Here is an 18,211-nt window from a genome sequence, read left to right on the forward strand (position 1 = left end):
GGACTGAATCTGGTAGGGGCTGTGTCCGAGGGAGCAAGGCCTGCTCCTAGAAGTCTGCACAGGGGCACCAGTTGCCAGTCATGGGCCTGGGCTGGGGCCACTCTCTGGGGCACCCACCTACGTCAAAGGTGATTCGCTGAAGGGGAGACCTGGATGACCGGGTTCGACAGCCCTTCATTGCGTTTTAATTTAAATGAACAATTCATAAGCAATGATCGCCTGGTGCTGTCCAGACCCTGAGATGCGTGGTTGGGAAGGCCGACCTCATGTTCCTCCCAGAGCATGCCCAGGGTTCATGTCCCGGGGTCTGTGCTCTGGGCAGTGGTCCCCATGCCTCTGGGGGAAGCCCCCTTCTTCTCACCCAAGCCCCTGCTTTCTTCTCCAAGCCGGACCTCACAAAATGTGAACATCTTCCCCAGCGGGGTGCAGGGGAAGAGGGGGTGAGAGGGTCTGAGTGGTGGCGCCTCTCTCCCTGCAGAAAGTGAATGGCTTGGAGGAAGATGTGGAGTTCCTGCCGGTCAACAATGTCAAGAAGGTGGAAAAGCATGGCCCGGGGCGCTGGGTGGTGCTGGCAGCTGTGCTGATCGGCCTCCTCTTGGTCTTGCTGGGGGTCGGCTTCCTGGTGTGGCATTTGCAGTGTGAGTAAAGCTGGGGCTGGCTCCGGGGAGGATGACAGGGGGTGGCTGTCCCTCCTCCCTCAGCGGACAGACCCAGGGCCACCTACTGAGTACACAGGGATCTCTTGGCCTCTCTGGAACCCCGATGGGGAGTGATGGGGAGCAGTCAGGGCTGACCCATGGCCCCCTCCTGGCATTCATTCCCCATTGTGGACGGCGAGGGACAGGTGGGGGTGGTACCACCTCCCCTGACTGAGCGCCTTCTGGTCTCACACAGACCGGGACGTGCGTGTCCAGAAGGTCTTCAATGGCTACATGAGGATCACAAATGAGAATTTTGTGGATGCCTACGAGAACTCCAACTCCACTGAGTTTGTAAGCCTGGCCAGCAAGGTGAAAGACGCGGTGAGTGCAGCCTGCCCAGAGTCCTGCTGGGCTGTGTGCGCTGGTGTCCCACCTGCTGGGCAGGAGGGACATGCCTCGCCTGTGCTCCCAGGGCCCTGGGATGGGGGTGATCTGCAAAGGGGACCTGGGCCCTGGAGGGGAGGGAGCAGCCCGGGCTTAGGGCAGGGTCATCGCCGCATGGGGCTCACCTTGAGTCTCTGCCCTTCCTCAGCTGAAGCTGCTGTACAGCGGAGTCCCGTTCCTGGGCCCCTACCACAAGGAGTCGGCTGTGACGGCCTTCAGGTGGGTGTGGAGAGAAGGCCCAGTGGGATGCACCCCAGACTGGCTGGGAGTAGGATCGGGGTACAGTGTGTGGGGCAGGAAGCGGGAGATGGTGCTGGAGGTCCTGGCCTGGAGAGCCAAGGAGGGTCCTCGCTGTGTCCTCCTGTGCATTACTTGGCAGCCTGACTCTTCTGCCCCCATGGCAAAGGTGCCTGTAGCTGTTGCTGTGATGAGCTGCCCAAAGGCCTGTGACGTGCTTGGCATGATGCCAGGAACGGCTGTGATTCTTTGTTGTTTTTCCAAATTTGGGTATGGGGGAGTTGGGGTACTCAGGCAGGCTTCAATGAGCCCCCACATTTTCTGTGCTTGAGCAGTTTTTCACGCATACTTTTGTAAAAAAATAGACTTTATTCTCAAAGTGCTTTTTATTTTGCTAGTTCGTTTGAACCCTGGGGAATGCTGTGTGGCAGGTGGCATTCCCAGTTCCTTTCTCAGGTCAGAAAACAGGCTCAGGAAGGTGACACTCGGTGTGTCCTCGCTTGTGGCCAAACTCCAATGGGTTTCCCCTCCTCATTCCTACCCCTGAGCGGCCCCCAGAATCGGTCTGGTTGGGGATGAGACTGTGAGAGCAGAGGGCAAAGGGGCAAGGCCTCTTGCTTTGGGGTGGAAAGAGGGTTGACACAAAAGAGGAGCTGGGGAAGGGCCTCTGCAGATGGCGGGCCCAGGTGTGCCCCCGCGGGTGGCCTGAGCGGCCTATGTGTCCTGGAGTCGCTCTAGGCGCACGTGGGGGAAATGGGGCCCAGAGCTCCGCCTCAGGCTCCCACTCTCTCCCCAGCGAGGGCAGCGTCATCGCCTACTACTGGTCTGAGTTCAGTATCCCGCAGCACCTGGTGGAGGAGGCCGAGCGCGTGATGGCCGAGGAGCGCGTAGTCATGCTGCCCCCGCGGGCGCGCTCCCTGAAGTCCTTTGTGGTCACCTCAGTGGTGGCTTTTCGTGAGTCCGAGGGCCAGGGGTGGGCGTGGGACTGGCCAGCCTTCCATGGGGTGGGGCTGGGCCCTGGACCCTTGCAGGGGACCGGCACTCCCAGGGCCCAGTGCCCCAGAGAGAAGACTACGTGCTGGCCGGGCACCTCCCTTTAGATAATAAGGAAGCAGGAATAGGAAATGGATTGTTTCAGGAAATGCTTTATTCTCCTTCTTATTCTTCAGCCACTGACTCCAAAACAGTACACAGGACCCAGGACAGTAAGTATGGTGCCCGCCTCCTCTTCTGGGTGGGGAAGAGGCGGGATGCGGCCAGATGCCCTTGAGCCAGTGGGGTCCCCAGAAGCATGTCCCTCTGAATGAAGTATATTATGACGATCTTTCCAGGCCCTTCCTCTGAGAAGCCCCCTTCCTGATTTCCCGAGGCCCAGGGCAGCCTGGGGCATCTCGAAGGGGCGAGGCCTGAGGTGCACACCCACGGGGTCTCAGGGTCCTCCCCCAGCTCTGCCCAGCCCTGCCCCGACACGCGCCCTCCTTCTTGTCTCCTGCGCAGACAGCTGCAGCTTTAGCCTGCACGCCCGCGGTGTGGAGGTGATGCGCTTCACCACGCCCGGCTTCCCTGACAGCCCCTACCCCGCTCATGCCCGCTGCCAGTGGGCCCTGCGGGGGGATGCCGACTCAGTGCTGAGCCTCACCTTCCGCAGCTTTGACCTTGCGTCCTGCGACGAGCGCGGCAGCGACCTGGTGATGGTGTACAACACCCTGAGCCCCATGGAGCCCCACGCCCTGGTGCAGTGAGTACCCCGAGGGGCGGGTGGGGCTGTGGGAGCTTGGCGGCTGCCCTGTAGGGGGCCAGCTTCTTCAACGATTGGGATACAGTTTATGACTCTTGGCCGCAGGCCACTGCTAAACATCCAGGCAGCAGGAGGCACGTGTGGTGTGATCCTCAGCTGCAGCTCCAGGGGAGTCTGGGAGGTGATTTTTCTCAGCCTTGGCAAAGCAGAGGAAGGCTCTATAGACCCCAGATACCAAATCCAGCCTGTGCGGCCTGTGCCCTGAACCGCCGGAGAGAAGGCACTGCCCACGGTTGTAAAATGTAGGCTTTATTATTCAGGGATATGAAGGCCAACAGATCAGGAGATGACTGCCCTTGAAAAGACAATTTTGTTGGCGGGCATGGTAGCTCATGCCTGTAATCTCAGCGCTTTGGGAGGCTGAGGCGGGAGGATCTCTTGAGGCCAGGAGTTTGAGACTAGCCTGGGCAACAAGATTCTGCCTCTATAAAAAATAAAAAGCTTAGCTGGGTGTGGTGGCGCATGCCTACTCAGGAGGCTGATGCAGGAGGATCTCCAGCCCAGGAGGTCGAGGCTGCAGTGAGCTGTGATTGCACCACTGCACTCCAGCCTGGGCAACAGAGAAAGACCCTGCCTCAGGCCACACGAGGAAACACCAGGTTGGTCAAGGGGTAACAGGAATGAGGGGAAAATGTAAGCAAGAGCCTTTATTATGGGCCGGGCATGGTGGCTCACGCCTGTAAGCCCAGCACTTTGGGAGGCCAAGGCGGCTGGATCACTTGTGGTCAGGAGTTTGAGACCAGTCAAGCCAACCTGGTGAAACCCTGTCTCTACTAAAAATACAAAAATCAGCTGGGTGTGGTGGCGGGCGCCTGTAATCCCAGCTACTCAGGAGGCCAAGGCGGGAGAATCACTTGAACCTGGGAGGCAGAGGTTGCAGTGAGCCGAGATCGTACCACTACACTCCAGCCTGGGCAACAGAGCGAGACTCTGTCTCAAAAAAAAAAAAAAAAAGAGCCTTTATATGGTTTACACAGAAAAGGCAAGACAAATCAGGGTGAGAGGTTTAGAACTGGCTTGTTTGAATAATTTCAGTAGGCTCTGGGGTATAGGAGCTGTCCCTAGTTCTCTGATACTTGGGCCTGGGGTGGTTAGGGCAAAGAATAGTGGCCCTGAGTGTGAGATCCTTTCGGAGGAGGTGGGGCTGGGCCCCCATAGGTGGGTTTGCATAGGGAAGGTTTGCTTGCAGGTGAGTCCTTTCCTATCTCTAAGCATTGGCCAGCCTTCCACAGTCAGCAGGGCCTCAGATGTCAAAGCACCTGCATTACAGAAAACGGAAAGGCGTGGTTAATGTACCTGTGGGATACCTCATGTCAGGGTGGGGCGTACCTCGCAGAGGTGCTGTGCATGGTGGGTGAGCCACCTCTCCCGCACTCGCTGGGCCAGAGCCTTCCATGGCTGTCTATGGAAATGAGCTCGGCGGACGTTTCCTGATTAATAATGGGCTAAAATTCAGGCCAAGAACAATCTAGAACCATCTGCCACCACAGCTTCGTAGCCAGGACTTCTTTTCCATCTCTCTAATTTATTAATTGTACAACAGAGAAGTACATGTTCCCAGTGGGAGAAAGAAATCGGCAAGCAAAAGGAAGACTAAAGTCACTCGTCATCTTACTGCCTAGAAATAACCACTGTTAATTCTTTTTCTTTGAGATGGAATCTTGCTCTGTCGCCCAGGCTGGAGTGCAGTGGCAAGATCTCAGCTCACCGCAACCTCCGCCTCCTGGGTTCAAGCGATTCTCCTGCTTCATCCTCTCGAGCAGCTGGGATTACAGGCATGCGCCACAACACTCAGCTAATTTTTTTTTGTATTTTTAGTAGAGATGGGGTTTCACCATGTTGGTCAGGCTGGTCTCGAACTCCTGACCTCAGGCAATCTGCCTGCCTTGGCCTCCCAAAGTACTGGGATTACAGGCGTGAGCCACAGCACCCGGCCAAATTTTTGATGTCTATTTTCCCAGCCTTTTTTGCTGTGTGTGTGTTAAGAAATAGGATTATCCCGTGCATTCAGTCTCATTACCTGCTTTAACAAATGAAGTATATTATGACGATCTTTCCAAATCAGTCACCCTCTCTCTCAGAGTTTTTATAAGGTTGCATTGTTTAGAAGGAGGGGACACAATCAGGATGACATGGTTGTGAGCAGTGTGGACTCTGGAGCTTGAATGCCTGAGTTTAAATTCCAAGCCTGCCACTTATTAACCATGAGATGTTGGGCAAGTTACTGAACAACTCTGTGTCTCAGTTTCCTCACCTCTGAGATAGGGGTAATAGTATCTACTTCATAGAGCTGTTAGGAAGATTATGAGTTAATAGATTTAAGAGCACCGAGAACCATGCCAGGCATGTTTTTTTTTTTTTTGAGTCTCCTTGTCACCCAGGCTGGAGTGCAGTGGCGCAATCATAGCTCACTGTAACCTTGAACTCCTGAGGCTCAAGCAGTTCTCTGGCCTTGCCCCGGAGTAGCTCTGACTGCAGGCAAGCGCCACCATGCCCAGCTAGTTTTTTTGATTATGGAGATGAGGCGTTACCCAGGCTGGTCTGAAACTCCTGGCCTCAAGCAATTCTCCTGCCTCGGCCTCCCAACAGGCTGGGATTATAGGCCCGACCTTGGCACGTTCTTAATAAATGTTGATTGTTACTACTGCTGTTGTTCTGATTGAGCCCACAGTTTATTTAATAAATCCTCTGTTGTGGGCATGTATCGTGTCTAGGGTGTTGCTCTTTTTTTTTTTCTGACAGTCTCGCTGTGTCGCCCAGGCTGGAGTGCAGTGGTGCGATCTCGGCTCACTGCAACCTCCGCCTCCCGGGTTCCAGTGATTCTCCCGCCTCAGCCTCTGGAGTAGCTGAGATTACAGGCGTGCACCATGACGCCCAGCTAATTTTTGTATCTTTAGTAGAGATGGGATTTCACCATGTTGGCCAGGCTGGTCTCGAGCTCCTGACCTCAGGTGATTCACCCGCCTTGGCCTCCCAAAGTGCTGGGTTTACAGGCGTGAGCCACTGCGCCCAGCTGGGTGTTGCTCTTTTTAACAAAGGTGAACCGTTTATCATTAACTCCTTCCATCAGTGATTGTGTGGGGGAGGGACTTACTTGAATGAAGGTCTTTTTGACTCCATTCTTGGCCTCTGTGGATGGGACCAGAGTTAGGGGTGGGGTCCTCAGGCACCTCTGCCTGAGAGCCTGGTTTGGGTGTGTGAGAAGCTTGGGTTCTGTCTGCTCTTCCTAATGCCCGCCCTCTGCCCCCACAGGTTGTGTGGCACCTACCCTCCCTCCTACAACCTGACCTTCCACTCCTCCCAGAACGTCCTGCTCATCACACTGATAACCAACACTGAGCGGCGGCATCCCGGCTTTGAGGCCACCTTCTTCCAGCTGCCTAAGATGAGCAGTAAGGAAGGGCAGGGCAGGGCGCAACTGCCCTCGGGCTGCAGAGAAGGGGAAGGCCTTAGTGGGGGTGACCTGAGCTTAGGAGGCCACAGGCTAGACCCTGTGGTTGGCAAGCTGGCCTAGGTCAGCAGCAGAGGCTGAAGCTTGAGCCAAAGGCATCTGGCCGACCACCTGGGTCAGGAGCCCTCATGAAGCTTCGGCACCCGGCACCTGGCCTTCCTGGCTGTGCACTTGCTGTGCGGCATCCACGCATCCAGGAGGCAGCTCCAGGCCTCAGGCTGCAGAGCCCTCGCCTGCCTGCTCGGCCGGGCAGGTTCCTGATCCTCTTGCTTTCTCCCACCTTCCCTCTCAGGCTGTGGAGGCCGCTTACGTAAAGCCCAGGGGACGTTCAACAGCCCCTACTACCCAGGCCACTACCCACCCAACATTGACTGCATGTGGAACATTGAGGTAGGAGCTATGGGGTGTGTGAACGTGTGTGTGTGTGAGCATGTATCTGCACATGTGTATGTCTCCCTGTGCGGATGTGTGCGTATGTGTGTGCATGTGTTTGCATATGTGTGCATGTGTGTGCATGTGTGTGTGTGTATGTGTGTGTATGAGAGAGAGGTGGATGGCAAATGAGGAAGACAGAAGAAAGGGAAGAGGAGATCCTTTATCAACCCCAAAGAGGCAGCCAGATGTCGTGACTCACACCTGTAATCTCAGCAACTTGGGAGACCAAGGCAGGAGGATCACTTGAGGCCAGGAATTCAAGACCAGCCTGTGTGACATAGTGAGACCTCATCTCTACAAAACAGTACAAAAATTAGCCAGGCAGGTGGTGCACGCCTGTAGTCCCAGCTAGTCAGGAGGCCGAGGTGGGAGGATCACTTAAACCCAGGAGTTTAAGGCTACAGTAAACTATGACAGTACCATCGCACTCCAGCCTGGGCAACAGTGAGACCCTGTCTCAAAAAACAACAAAAACAAATGAACAAACCCCAAAGAGACCATGTGTCTCAGGGCTCAGGGTGGGGTCAGGTCTTCCTGCAGTGTCAGGCAGACCCAGACTCTTATCTTAGCTCCTTGTCAGGTGATGGAATGACCTGGGCAGTTGCTGAAGCTCCCTGCGCCTCAGCTTGCCCCTAGGTGAAGTGAGGGTGATAGTGCCTGGGTCTCAGAGGCACCGTCAGGAAGAAATCAAAGAAGGTGTGTGAGACAAGAGAGTCGCCTGTCCGTGCCGCTGACGCCATCCCAGCCAGAGCTGCCTCCCTTTCCTTTCTTTAAAAATGCCAGGAGGGCCGGGTGCAGTGGCTCACACCTGTAATCCCAGAACTTTGGGAGGCCAAGGCGGGTGGATCACGAGGTCAGGAGTTCGAGACCAGCCTGGGCAATATTGTGAAACCCTGTCTCTACTAAAAATACAAAAATTAGCCGGGTGTGGTGGCAGGCGCCTGTAATCCCAGCTGCTCGGGAGACTGAGGCAGGAAAGTAGCTTGAACCTGGGAGCCGGAGGTTGTGGTGAGCCGAGATCTTGCCACTGTACTCCAGTCTGGGCGACAGAGTGAGACTTCATCTCAAAATAAAAAAAAAAAAAAAAGAAAAGAGGCTGGGTGTCGTGGCTCGTGCCTGTAATCCCAGCACTTTGGGAGGCTGAGGCGGGCAGATCACCTGAGGTCAGGAGTTTGAGACCAGCCTGACCAACATGGTGAAACCCCATCTCTACTAAAAATACAAAAAAAATTATCTGGGTGTTGTGGCTTGTGACTGTAATCCCAGCTGCTCAGGAGGATGAGGCAGAAGAATGGCGTGAACCCGGGAGGCAGAGGTTGCGGTGAGCTGACATCTTGCCACTGCACTCCAGCCTGGGCGACAGAGCAAGACTCCATCTCAAAAAACAAACAAACAAACAAACAAACAAACAAACAAACAAAAACGCTGGGAGAACTTTCCAACCTGTCTTGGTGATGGAAGGCATACCATCTCTCCCTGGTCCATGCCGCTGCCTCCCTTTGACGTCCTCAGGTTCAGGGAGGAGGGAGGGGAACTGCACATTCCCAGCAGCCTCTCTTCCCTCAGGTGCCCAACAACCAGCATGTGAAGGTGCGCTTCAAATTCTTCTACCTGCTGGAGCCCGGCGTGCCTGCGGGCACCTGCCCCAAGGACTACGTGGAGATCAACGGGGAGAAGTGAGTCCCCGGGGGTATGGGGGCTGCCGGGCCCATGCTGCAGGGGGAGGGGTCCCACCAGACCCCCAGCCCCCCGGCTCCCAGCTGTCCCTCCTCACCTTGTGCCCTGCCCCCGCTCCAGGTACTGCGGAGAGAGGTCCCAGTTCGTCGTCACCAGCAACAGCAACAAGATCACAGTTCGCTTCCACTCAGATCAGTCCTACACCGACACCGGCTTCTTAGCTGAATACCTCTCCTACGACTCCAGTGACCGTGAGTGAACATTGTTGGGAGGAGGGCTGGCGGGGGCCTGCACCGCGTGTTCTGTCTACCCTGCATCTCGTTAGCATCGTGCTTTGCTGATTCTGAAATGCTGGAGAATGTAAGAGCATCTCACCCCTCCCATAGCTTTGGGAGGAAAACACACTACCTTTGATGCATTAATTAAAGCAGGCTGGCTGTGAGCGCTGGTACACACCGTGTCCTTCTGGGTTGCAGTCCCAGCATGAGGTACCTGCGGCTGGAGACGCCCCTCATCTGAGCTCCCCCGGCCATCTGTCCCTCAGGCCCACCTTCACCGTGACTTTGATCATCTGTGCTTGCCTCTGTGGCCTGTTAGCACCGTTGGGATTCACAGTGTAGTTCTGAGACACATGAGGAAGTGCCATTGGCTGTATGAGCAGTGGTTCTTCCACATAGGCAATGTGTTTTTATTTCCACCCTGCGTCATGGAATAACCTTGGGAAGACATTTAACTATGCTTAGGAATCCACATTTAAGGTAAAATTCAAGGGCCTGGCTCACCACCAAAAGTACACTTGGATGAACCAACACCTTTGATCTAAACACTTACCTGTGACCGAAGTGCCCCTGTGCCGAGGCGGTGACAATGGTCTCCTTACAACTTTGTCATCTGCAAAGTGGTCAGATGCCTCCGGATTTCAGAAACATTGAAATATGGAAAATGTTTAGGGTGAAGGAAGTGCACGATGCCGCGCTACATTTGGATAGGACACATCACATGCATCGGGGACCAGCTGAGCGTCACAGGCGGGGCCTGGCCCTCAGGGGCACCAGGGAGCCCAGCACACAGGGCAGGGCAGGTCCTGCGACCAGCTGGCCTCTCTGCAGGGCACCTGGTGCTTCCTGGGCTTCGATCCTCAGTGGTGGGGAGGGACCCTGCCAGCCCAGGTTGGGGTCTGTGGCCAGCCCTCTTCCCACACTAGCTGCGGGTGCAGGAACCCCTTTGTCACAGCTTGGTGGGCCTGGGCAACCCCTGCCCTGGGCCACAGCATCTGCCCTGCTCCTGTGTGTTTGTGGCTGGGAGGTTGGCCTGAGGGAGGGAGCCGGGAGCCAGCGGAGGGAGGTGGGTGGGTGCTGGGGGCCTGAGGCCTGCCTGTGCCCGCAGCGTGCCCGGGGCAGTTCACGTGCCGCACGGGGCGGTGTATCCGGAAGGAGCTGCGCTGTGATGGCTGGGCCGACTGCACCGATCACAGCGATGAGCTCAACTGCAGTGAGTCAGGCTGGGAGCCCCGGTCTCCCCACCCTCCTTCCCCACCCTGCCCGCGTCCCATGGCCCTGCTGGCTGACTGCCGAGGCAGAAAGGCCGGAGGTGGTGGGAGTTTTTGCTCTCGGCCCTGTGTAGAGACCTCTGGCCCCCCTCCCCACCCTGCCATATGGAGATCTTGGCCTATGGGGCAGGTGGTGGGGTGTCTCGGAAGTGCTGAGGTCAGCTTGGTAGCTGGTGGAGCAGGGCCACCTGGGCCTCTCTGTAGATCAGAAAGCGGTCCCCAGGTAGCTCTGATCGCCTGGGCATCCTGGGGAAGCAGTGAGTGATGAGGGCCTCACGGCCGACCTCCCCTTACCCCACTCCAGGTTGCGACGCCAGCCACCAGTTCACGTGCAAGAACAAGTTCTGCAAGCCCCTCTTCTGGGTCTGCGACAGTGTGAACGACTGCGGAGACAACAGCGACGAGCAGGGGTGCAGTGAGTGCTGGGGAGGGGCTGCCTGGGCGGGCAGGTGGGCGGGGCGACTGACGGTGGCTCCTGGTGGCTGAGTCCTGGCGCCTCTGCAGGTTGTCCGGCCCAGACCTTCAGGTGTTCCAATGGGAAGTGCCTCTCGAAGAGCCAGCAGTGCAATGGGAAGGACGACTGTGGGGACGGGTCCGACGAGGCCTCCTGCCCCAAGGGTGAGGCCTGCCCCACCCATCTTCCTGCTGGGGGCCTCGCCCCCGGAGGAGGCTGCCCTGAGCACACGCACATGCAGGACGCCCCGAGTTTAATGAACACAAACCACCTGTGTGTTAAGTGTGATGAGAAAGGGCTCTGGTCGGGGGAGAATTTTCCAGAAGGTGGAGAACCTGTAGCAGGGCTGGGAGGCCAGTGGGCGTGGGTGGGGCAGGCCTGGGTGAGGGGGTAATGTGCAGGGGCCATGAGGCGCCATTGGTGGTTTCTGGCTTCTGGTCGGATGCTGCAGAGGAATTGAGCCCCTCCCTTGTCCTCCTCCTTGAACAGTGAACGTCATCACTTGTACCAAACACACCTACCGCTGCCTCAACGGGCTCTGCTTGAGCAAGGGCAACCCTGAGTGTGACGGGAAGGAGGACTGTAGCGACGGCTCAGATGAGAAGGACTGCGGTGAGCAGGGCATCCGAGTACGGTTGTGCAGGTTGTTCACTGTGTGAAGTGCCCACCAGAGGGTGCACCTGGAGGTGCAATCCCGCCAGCACCTCACTTAGCAGCTCTGTGTTTGGGTGAGAGGGTGCATCTCCTGGAGGAAAGGATAGCCTTGCCAGTTGGCATGAAGGCACCACCCCACGGGCTGGCTCTGGTCTTGGAGAAAGGCCCGTACAGCCAGCATCTCAGCGCCTCTGTAGCATGGCGAGGTCGTGGCTGCAGTGCGTTGCTGGCCCCTGCTATGTAGACACAGCTGTGGAGCAGTAGCCTGGAGAAGAGCGGCCCAGCTCACCCAAGCCCAAGGCAGGGTGTCACCCCTGCCTGCCCATACTTTAATCTGCAGTCTCCGTGTTTCAGAAGCGTTGGCTGGCCACAGGTTAGATTTGAGCACAGCTACAGCTGTTCTGTGACCTCACATCAGCGGTTCATTTGTCCCTCTCAGAGCTGTGGCCTTCAGCATTCAAAGATGCTTCTCCCTGCTCCATGCCGCCCCCTCCCCTGTGATGTCCCAAATGATGTCAAGTCAGGCAGATGACACCCAAATCAAAGTGAAGCTGACCAGCCAGCCTCCGGAGGCCCTCGCTGCATTTGTGAGGGAGGGGGAGGTGGGAAGATGAGGGTTTGAATTTGGGAGCGGGGAGAAGGAGGGGCATGGTGGAAGGGAGTCTGTGAAGCTCAAAGATAGTTTTGGGGGTCCCTCACGCCCTGGCCACGCCAGCAGTGCTGTGCGCGGCAAAAGCTGGCTTCCCCACACAGGGTCTCCTGGCACCCACTGCATATCCCCTTGGGGTTCAATGTCCCCACCTTGACTTGCTGTCCTCTGGTTCTATGCCCCCTCTGCAGACTGTGGGCTGCGGTCATTCACGAGACAGGCTCGTGTTGTTGGGGGCACGGATGCGGATGAGGGCGAGTGGCCCTGGCAGGTGAGCCTGCATGCTCTGGGCCAGGGCCACATCTGCGGTGCTTCCCTCATCTCTCCCAACTGGCTGGTCTCCGCCGCACACTGCTACATCGATGACAGAGGATTCAGGTGGGTCTCTGGGTGGGCAGCAGGGAGCCTCCTTGCTGGCCCTTTGCATCTGGGAGTCATGCCAGGATAGGTTGGCACCGAAGCAGGGCACTGGAGGGGTGGCCACATGTGTTAGTCCATTCTTGAGTTGCTCTAAAGAAATACCTGAGACTGGGTCATTTATAAAGAAAAGAGTTTATTTGGCCCGTGGTTCTGTAGGCTGTATAGGAAGCGTGGCGCCAGCCTCTGCTTCTGGTGAGGGCCTCAGGGAGCTTCCATCCATGGCAGAAGGTGAAGGGGGAGAAGGCACATCACATGGCGAGAACAGGAGCAAGAGAGAGCAGGACGAGGTCCCAGACTCTTAAGCAGCCAGCCTCGTGTGAACTCAGAACTCACCCATCACCATGGGAAGGGCACCAAAACATTCACGAGGGATCCGTGACCAAAACACCTCCCACCACGCCCCACCTCCAACACTGGGGATCCCATTTCAACATGAGATTTGGAGGGGACAAGCATCCAAACCAAATGAGCAGATATCCCAGGACGGGGCTTAATACCAGTAATAATAAACTCACTGTATTCGGTGCCCACTTGCAGCCAAGTGCTGTCTCTGTGCCTCTCCTAAAAGCCCCTAGCAAGTTAGGCAGCTTGATTGTATCCTCACTACAGAAAGTAAGGTTCAGAGAAGTAGGGACGTTTGCTTGGGGTGGCACAGCTGTTAAGTGGCAGAGCCAGACTTGAGCACAGGTGTGGTCTCCGGTGAGTCTGCACTGCACAACTCCTCGGATTGGCCAGCGTGAGCTTTGGATTCATGCTCCAGCTCTGGCTTGCTGGTGGCCCTGGGCAGGTTATTCAAACTTCCTAGGCCTTGGGTTCTTCACCGATGATAGTGACAGTATCAGCTCCCACCCTTAGAGTTGTGAGAATTAAATGCAATGCTGTACTTGAGACACTTTGCGCTGTGCCTGGCGCATAGCAGGTGCTCAGCATGTCATGGCCTCAGACATACAGGCAGATGAGAGGCCTGGAAGGGTCACATGGGCATCCCAGGAACAGGGGCACAATGCTGGGGCTGTGCTATTTGTGTCTTAGCTCCTGGCCTCTCTGGGCATCTGGCTGTTGGCTGAAGGAAGGAGTGTTAGGGCCTGGCTTGCTCTGAAGAGGCAGGCGCAGGGGCGTGGGCCTTCCAGGAGAATCCAACCTCGGGAGAAGGGGATGCGCTTTCTGCTGGCGGCATGCTTTTCCATGGTAGGCAGCTCCAGGAGCAGGTGACCCAAGCCCTCAGCTGCCCTTTGCAGGGAGGAGAGCTGGGCCCACAGCAGGAGGGAGGCCTGTGGCACAGAGGGAGTGTGCTCAGACCCATGCACAGGGCTTGGGTGATGGAGATGGACAGCAAGAGCCTGTGGGGAGTGGACCCAGTTCCATGGTCCCCAGCTTCACTGGGTGCTTGACACGTGGCTTTGTCCAGCCTGAGGCTGTCCCTTGTCTCACTGTGTCACCCAGGCTGAAGTTCAGTGGTGCAAATCATAGCTTGCTACAGTCTTGAACTCCTGGGCTTGAGCAATCCTCCTGCTTCAGCCTCCCGAGTAGCTGGGACTACAGGCACATGCCACCATGCCCAGCTAGTTTAAAATTTTTGTAGAGACAGAGCCTTGCTAAGTTGCTAAGCTTGGCCTCCAACTCCTAGGCTGAAGTGATCCTCCCGTCTTGGCCTCCCAAAGTGCTGGCATTACAGATGTGAGCCACCATGCCTGGCCCGACCACTTCTCTTTGAGGTTGGCTTTTGTGCCTGTTTGACATGCCCCATTCTTTCCTTTTTTGAGCCATGTCCTTGCTTTCTGGCACTACCAGGTAAAATAGGCTCATCTTGTGTTTCCCCAGCCCAGGCCTAGGACCAGCCATTTCTCCAAGGAGTCCTTTACTGGGAATGGTATTTAGAGACCAAGGTCCGGTTGCGTAGTGTGTTCATTGTCACCATGGTGTCATGTCCAGGCCCAGTTAGCAGGTGGAGCTAGGAAATGGCTGGGTGCATACTAAGAACTCCCCTGCCATCCTGCACTGCTTCCTCTTTTCCTTTGCTTCATTCCTTTCTTTCTCATTTCCTTCTCCTTCATCGTGTGTTGATCATCAGTCATGCTTCTGCCAACGAGTAGTGCAATTAATATTCAATACCCCTGGTTACTATTGACACTAGAGAGACCAACATGAATAGGACTTGGTCCCTGCAGATTGTGGGTCACAGACTTGTAAGGGTAGGGACAAGACATGACACACACGTGCAGTAAGTGCTGTGCCAGGGCTGTGTCCAGGCTCCCTTGGGCCCAGCATGTGGAGTTTAGAATTCTAAACCCATATGCCTGAGGGACTGGGGAGGGCGACTGTTGGGAACACTCAACATGGGTGTCTGAACTGAGGGTTGAAGGTGAGGGTGTCTGTCAGCTGGACCAGGTGGCTCAGACCTTCCAGACAAAGGGAGTGTCGTGTGCAGAGGCAGGGAGGTGTGAGGTGTGCAGGGGCCTGGTGTCAAGGGACCCTGAGCACATGGCTAAGTCATCATGCATTCATCGGGCACTGCCAGGAGGCGGCATCACGTTGCGGTTAAATGCACAGGCTGCCTAGGTTGCAATTGTGGCCTACAGCGTATTAGCTATATGATCTTTGGCAAGTTGCCCTCTCTGTGCCTGAGTCCTCATCTTAAAAAGCGTGACCCTACCTCGCAGGGCTGTTTCAGGGATAAAACAACTTACTGTGTCAGCATCGAGAAGAGTGCTTGGGACATCAGAAGTTCTACCTGAGCACTAGCGATTCCCAACTGCACTCCAGCCCCTGGGGTCACCATGGGGGATATCAGTGGCTGCATCTTCACAATCAGTCTCTCAGCTGCTGGTAGACGTGCATGCCTTAAACGTTAGAGGCTGAGTCTGCTGATAGAATCAAATACTGTCAGACTTACCGATTGGCTGGGTTTGCAGACAGGGCTTCATGAATCTTGAGCTGAGGTCGCCAGGTGAACAGGGCGGGCTTGGAGGAGGGAGGTGGAAACCTGCAGGCACAGGGCAAAGAGCTGGATGGGGGTGTCCATGCTGAGTGTTGGGGTCACGGGGAATTGAGCTAGAGGGACAAGGATGGCTCTCCCCTCTCCCCTGTCCCATGAGACCCTTTCAGCTACATGCTCGCCTCCTGGGTGTTCCTGAAACATCTCTACTCTCTTCTATCTGCACTGCCACCACCTTGCTCTTCCTAGCTCACTGTAGCCTGGGCAGCTGCAGCACCCTCCCCATCTACTTCCTTCCATCTCAGGACTCTGGTCTGCACCACTCGAGCCCAGAGTGGTCTTCCCAAAATCTGGTCACCCCAATCTCTTGCTTCAACACCTGCCACGGCTTGCAGTATAAAGCAGGAACTCCTTCATGATCGACACGGCCACGTTATCTGGCCCCTGCCCGTCCGTCCAGCCTCAGTCTCCAGTGCAGTCCTCATGCCTTCCCCATGCTCAATGTGAGGGCTTCCTGAACATGCCTTTGCTCTTTTTTTTTTTTTTTTGAGACCGAGTTTCACTTTTGTTGCCCAAGCTGGAGTGCAATGGCGTGATCTCAGCTCACTGCAACCTCCGCCTCCCGGGTTCAAGCAATTCTCCTGCCTCACCCTCCCGAGTAGCTGGAATTACAGGCATGCGCCACCACGCCCGGCTAATTTTTTGTACTTTTAGTAGAAACGGGGTTTCACCATGTTAGCCAGGCTGGTCTTGAACTCCTGACCGCAGGTGATCTGCCTGCCTTGGCCTCCCAAAGTGCTGGGATTACAGGTGTGAGCCACCGCGCCCGGCCACCTTTGTTCTCTTTAAACATGCGGCATTCTCCACCCCTTCAGGCCGTAGGTGGCCAGGCCTATGCGATGTCGAGGCTTGGTTCATAACTCACTTCGTTTCCGGACTCCCAGTCCATCCTTTTCCACAGCTTTCTACCCAGTCCTCTGTGGGACCCTTCTTGTCACGCTGTAATTGGTGGTTTTCATATCTCTCCACATGTACACTGTGAACCTGAAGGCTGGGTCATAGATCGCATCACAGATGCCCAGGGATTGTTGAGTGAATGAGTTGAAGGGGGCTGAGTACGTGGCTGGATGTGAGCAGGCTGGGAAACTGTTAGAAAGGTCAGGTCGATTAACGGTGAACGCAGAAGGCCTGGGTGGGTCACAAGACCTCACCTGGCAACTCTTGGGAATTCTTTTAGGCTGTGGAATGGGACGAAAAGGATCTCACAAGAACAGCTTTTGGGAAGTCATTTTCTGGTGGCAACAGATTACAGTGAAGCGAGATTGGGCATAGCCTAGGTTGGAAAACTGAGCTTTGGCCTAGGCATGCGATTCCGTGGGGAGGTGTCTGTAAGAAAGGCCAGAAGGGGGCCTGGCGCGGTGGCTTATGCCTATAATCCCAGCACTTTGGGAAGCCGAAGCAGGCGGATCACCTGAGGTCAGGAGTTCGAGACCAGCCTGACCAACATGATGAAACCCCATTTCTACTAAAAATACAAAAATTAGCTGAGCATGGTGGCATGCACCTGCACTCCCAGCTACTTGGGGGCGGCTGAGGTGGGAGGATCGCTTGAGTCTGGGAGGCGGAGGTTGTGGTGAGCCAAGATCATGCCACTACACTCCAGCCTGGGCAACAGAGTAAGACTCCATCTCAAGAAAAAAGAAAGGCCAGAAGGTGATGGACGCCAGGGCAGTGAGAGTGGACCAGGGCTCGGGCGGGCACGCGAGAGATGTGGAGGCAGAGGCTGGGTTTAGCGCTCCGGGGTCGGGGAGGTGCCCTGGCTGGGCGGTTCAGTAACCTTTTGACCTTCCTGAGAGGTGAGGGAAAATGAAGTGGGTCTTCATGCCTTTCTCTTGTCACGCACATTTTCTATTTTAAATATGTATTTTTCCAATGTTTTATTTTGAAATTTTTCAAAACTACAAAAATGTTGTAAATACAATGAACGAGAAAAAGGACTAGTACAGTGAACACTTTTTTTTTTTTTGAGACAGAGTCTCGCTCTGTTCCCAGGCTGGAGTGCAGCAGCGTGATCTCAGCTCACTGCAACCTCTGCCTCCCAGCTTCAAGCAATTCTCCTGCCTCAGCCTCTGGAGTAGCTGGGACTACAGGTGTGCGCCACCATGCCCGGCTAAATTTTTGTATTTTTAGTGGAGACGGGATTTCACCATGCTGGCCTGGCTGGTCTCGAACTCGTGACCTCGTGATCCCCCCACGCCTTGGCCTCCCAAAGTGCTGGGATTACAGGTGTGAGCCACCGCACCTGGCTGTACAGTGAACACTCTTATACCTTTGATCTACATTCAGTGATTGAGTTAATCATGTTTGCTTTCTCTCTGTTTGCACCCGCATGTATTTTTCAGAACCATTTCCCAACTGGGGGCAGCCATTGTGAGGCTTCCCACCAGGTGCCTCGGCCTGTGTCTCCAAGAACACGGACGCTGTCCCACACTGAGAAATGGCGGCATTGCTTTGTGCTGCGAGCTGACGTACGCGTCATAAATGTCCTCCAATCATGCCCATCGTGTTCTTCTTTAGACGTTTTTGGTTTTTTTGAGACGCACTCTATCGCCCAGTCTGGAGTGCAGTGGCACAATCTAAGCTCACTGCAACCTCCACCTCCCAGGTTCAGGTGATTCTCTTGCCTCGGTCTCCTGAGTAGCTGGAATTACAGGCACCTGCCACCAGGCCTGGCTAATTTTTGTATTTTTAGTAGAGACGGGGTTTCACCACGTTGGCCAGGCTGGTCTCAAACTCCCAACCTTGTGATCCTCTCGCCTGGGGCTCCCAAAGTGCTGGGATTACAGGCGTGAGCCACCATGCCCAGC

At 55.7% G+C, this 18,211-nt stretch overlaps 1 protein-coding gene and 1 long non-coding RNA gene across 2 annotated transcripts in view; one reads left to right on the forward strand and one right to left on the reverse strand.

Moving 5' to 3' along the window:
- ST14 (ST14 transmembrane serine protease matriptase) overlaps window positions 1–18,211 on the forward strand; it is a 50,882-nt gene that overhangs the window by 28,309 nt on the left and 4,362 nt on the right. Inside the window, exons 2-16 of the mRNA XM_019035916.4 lie at window positions 479–638; window positions 895–1,022; window positions 1,234–1,304; window positions 2,119–2,276; window positions 2,492–2,527; window positions 2,820–3,060; window positions 6,373–6,512; window positions 6,864–6,961; window positions 8,573–8,682; window positions 8,804–8,934; window positions 10,070–10,174; window positions 10,537–10,647; window positions 10,737–10,850; window positions 11,176–11,298; window positions 12,181–12,367. Coding sequence (XP_018891461.2) covers window positions 479–638; window positions 895–1,022; window positions 1,234–1,304; window positions 2,119–2,276; window positions 2,492–2,527; window positions 2,820–3,060; window positions 6,373–6,512; window positions 6,864–6,961; window positions 8,573–8,682; window positions 8,804–8,934; window positions 10,070–10,174; window positions 10,537–10,647; window positions 10,737–10,850; window positions 11,176–11,298; window positions 12,181–12,367 — 1,913 coding nt within the window. The remainder of the gene's footprint in view (window positions 1–478; window positions 639–894; window positions 1,023–1,233; window positions 1,305–2,118; window positions 2,277–2,491; window positions 2,528–2,819; window positions 3,061–6,372; window positions 6,513–6,863; window positions 6,962–8,572; window positions 8,683–8,803; window positions 8,935–10,069; window positions 10,175–10,536; window positions 10,648–10,736; window positions 10,851–11,175; window positions 11,299–12,180; window positions 12,368–18,211) is intronic.
- LOC129525519 (uncharacterized) lies at window positions 12,523–16,370 on the reverse strand. Its single transcript, XR_008669882.2, has 3 exons — window positions 16,270–16,370; window positions 15,303–15,392; window positions 12,523–14,488 (listed from the first exon to the last, which is right to left on the reverse strand). It is a non-coding gene; the product is annotated as an uncharacterized lncRNA (long non-coding RNA).

This window comes from Gorilla gorilla, chromosome 9 (assembly GCF_029281585.2).
Source record: "Gorilla gorilla gorilla isolate KB3781 chromosome 9, NHGRI_mGorGor1-v2.1_pri, whole genome shotgun sequence".
Classification (NCBI taxonomy): domain Eukaryota; kingdom Metazoa; phylum Chordata; class Mammalia; order Primates; family Hominidae; genus Gorilla; species Gorilla gorilla.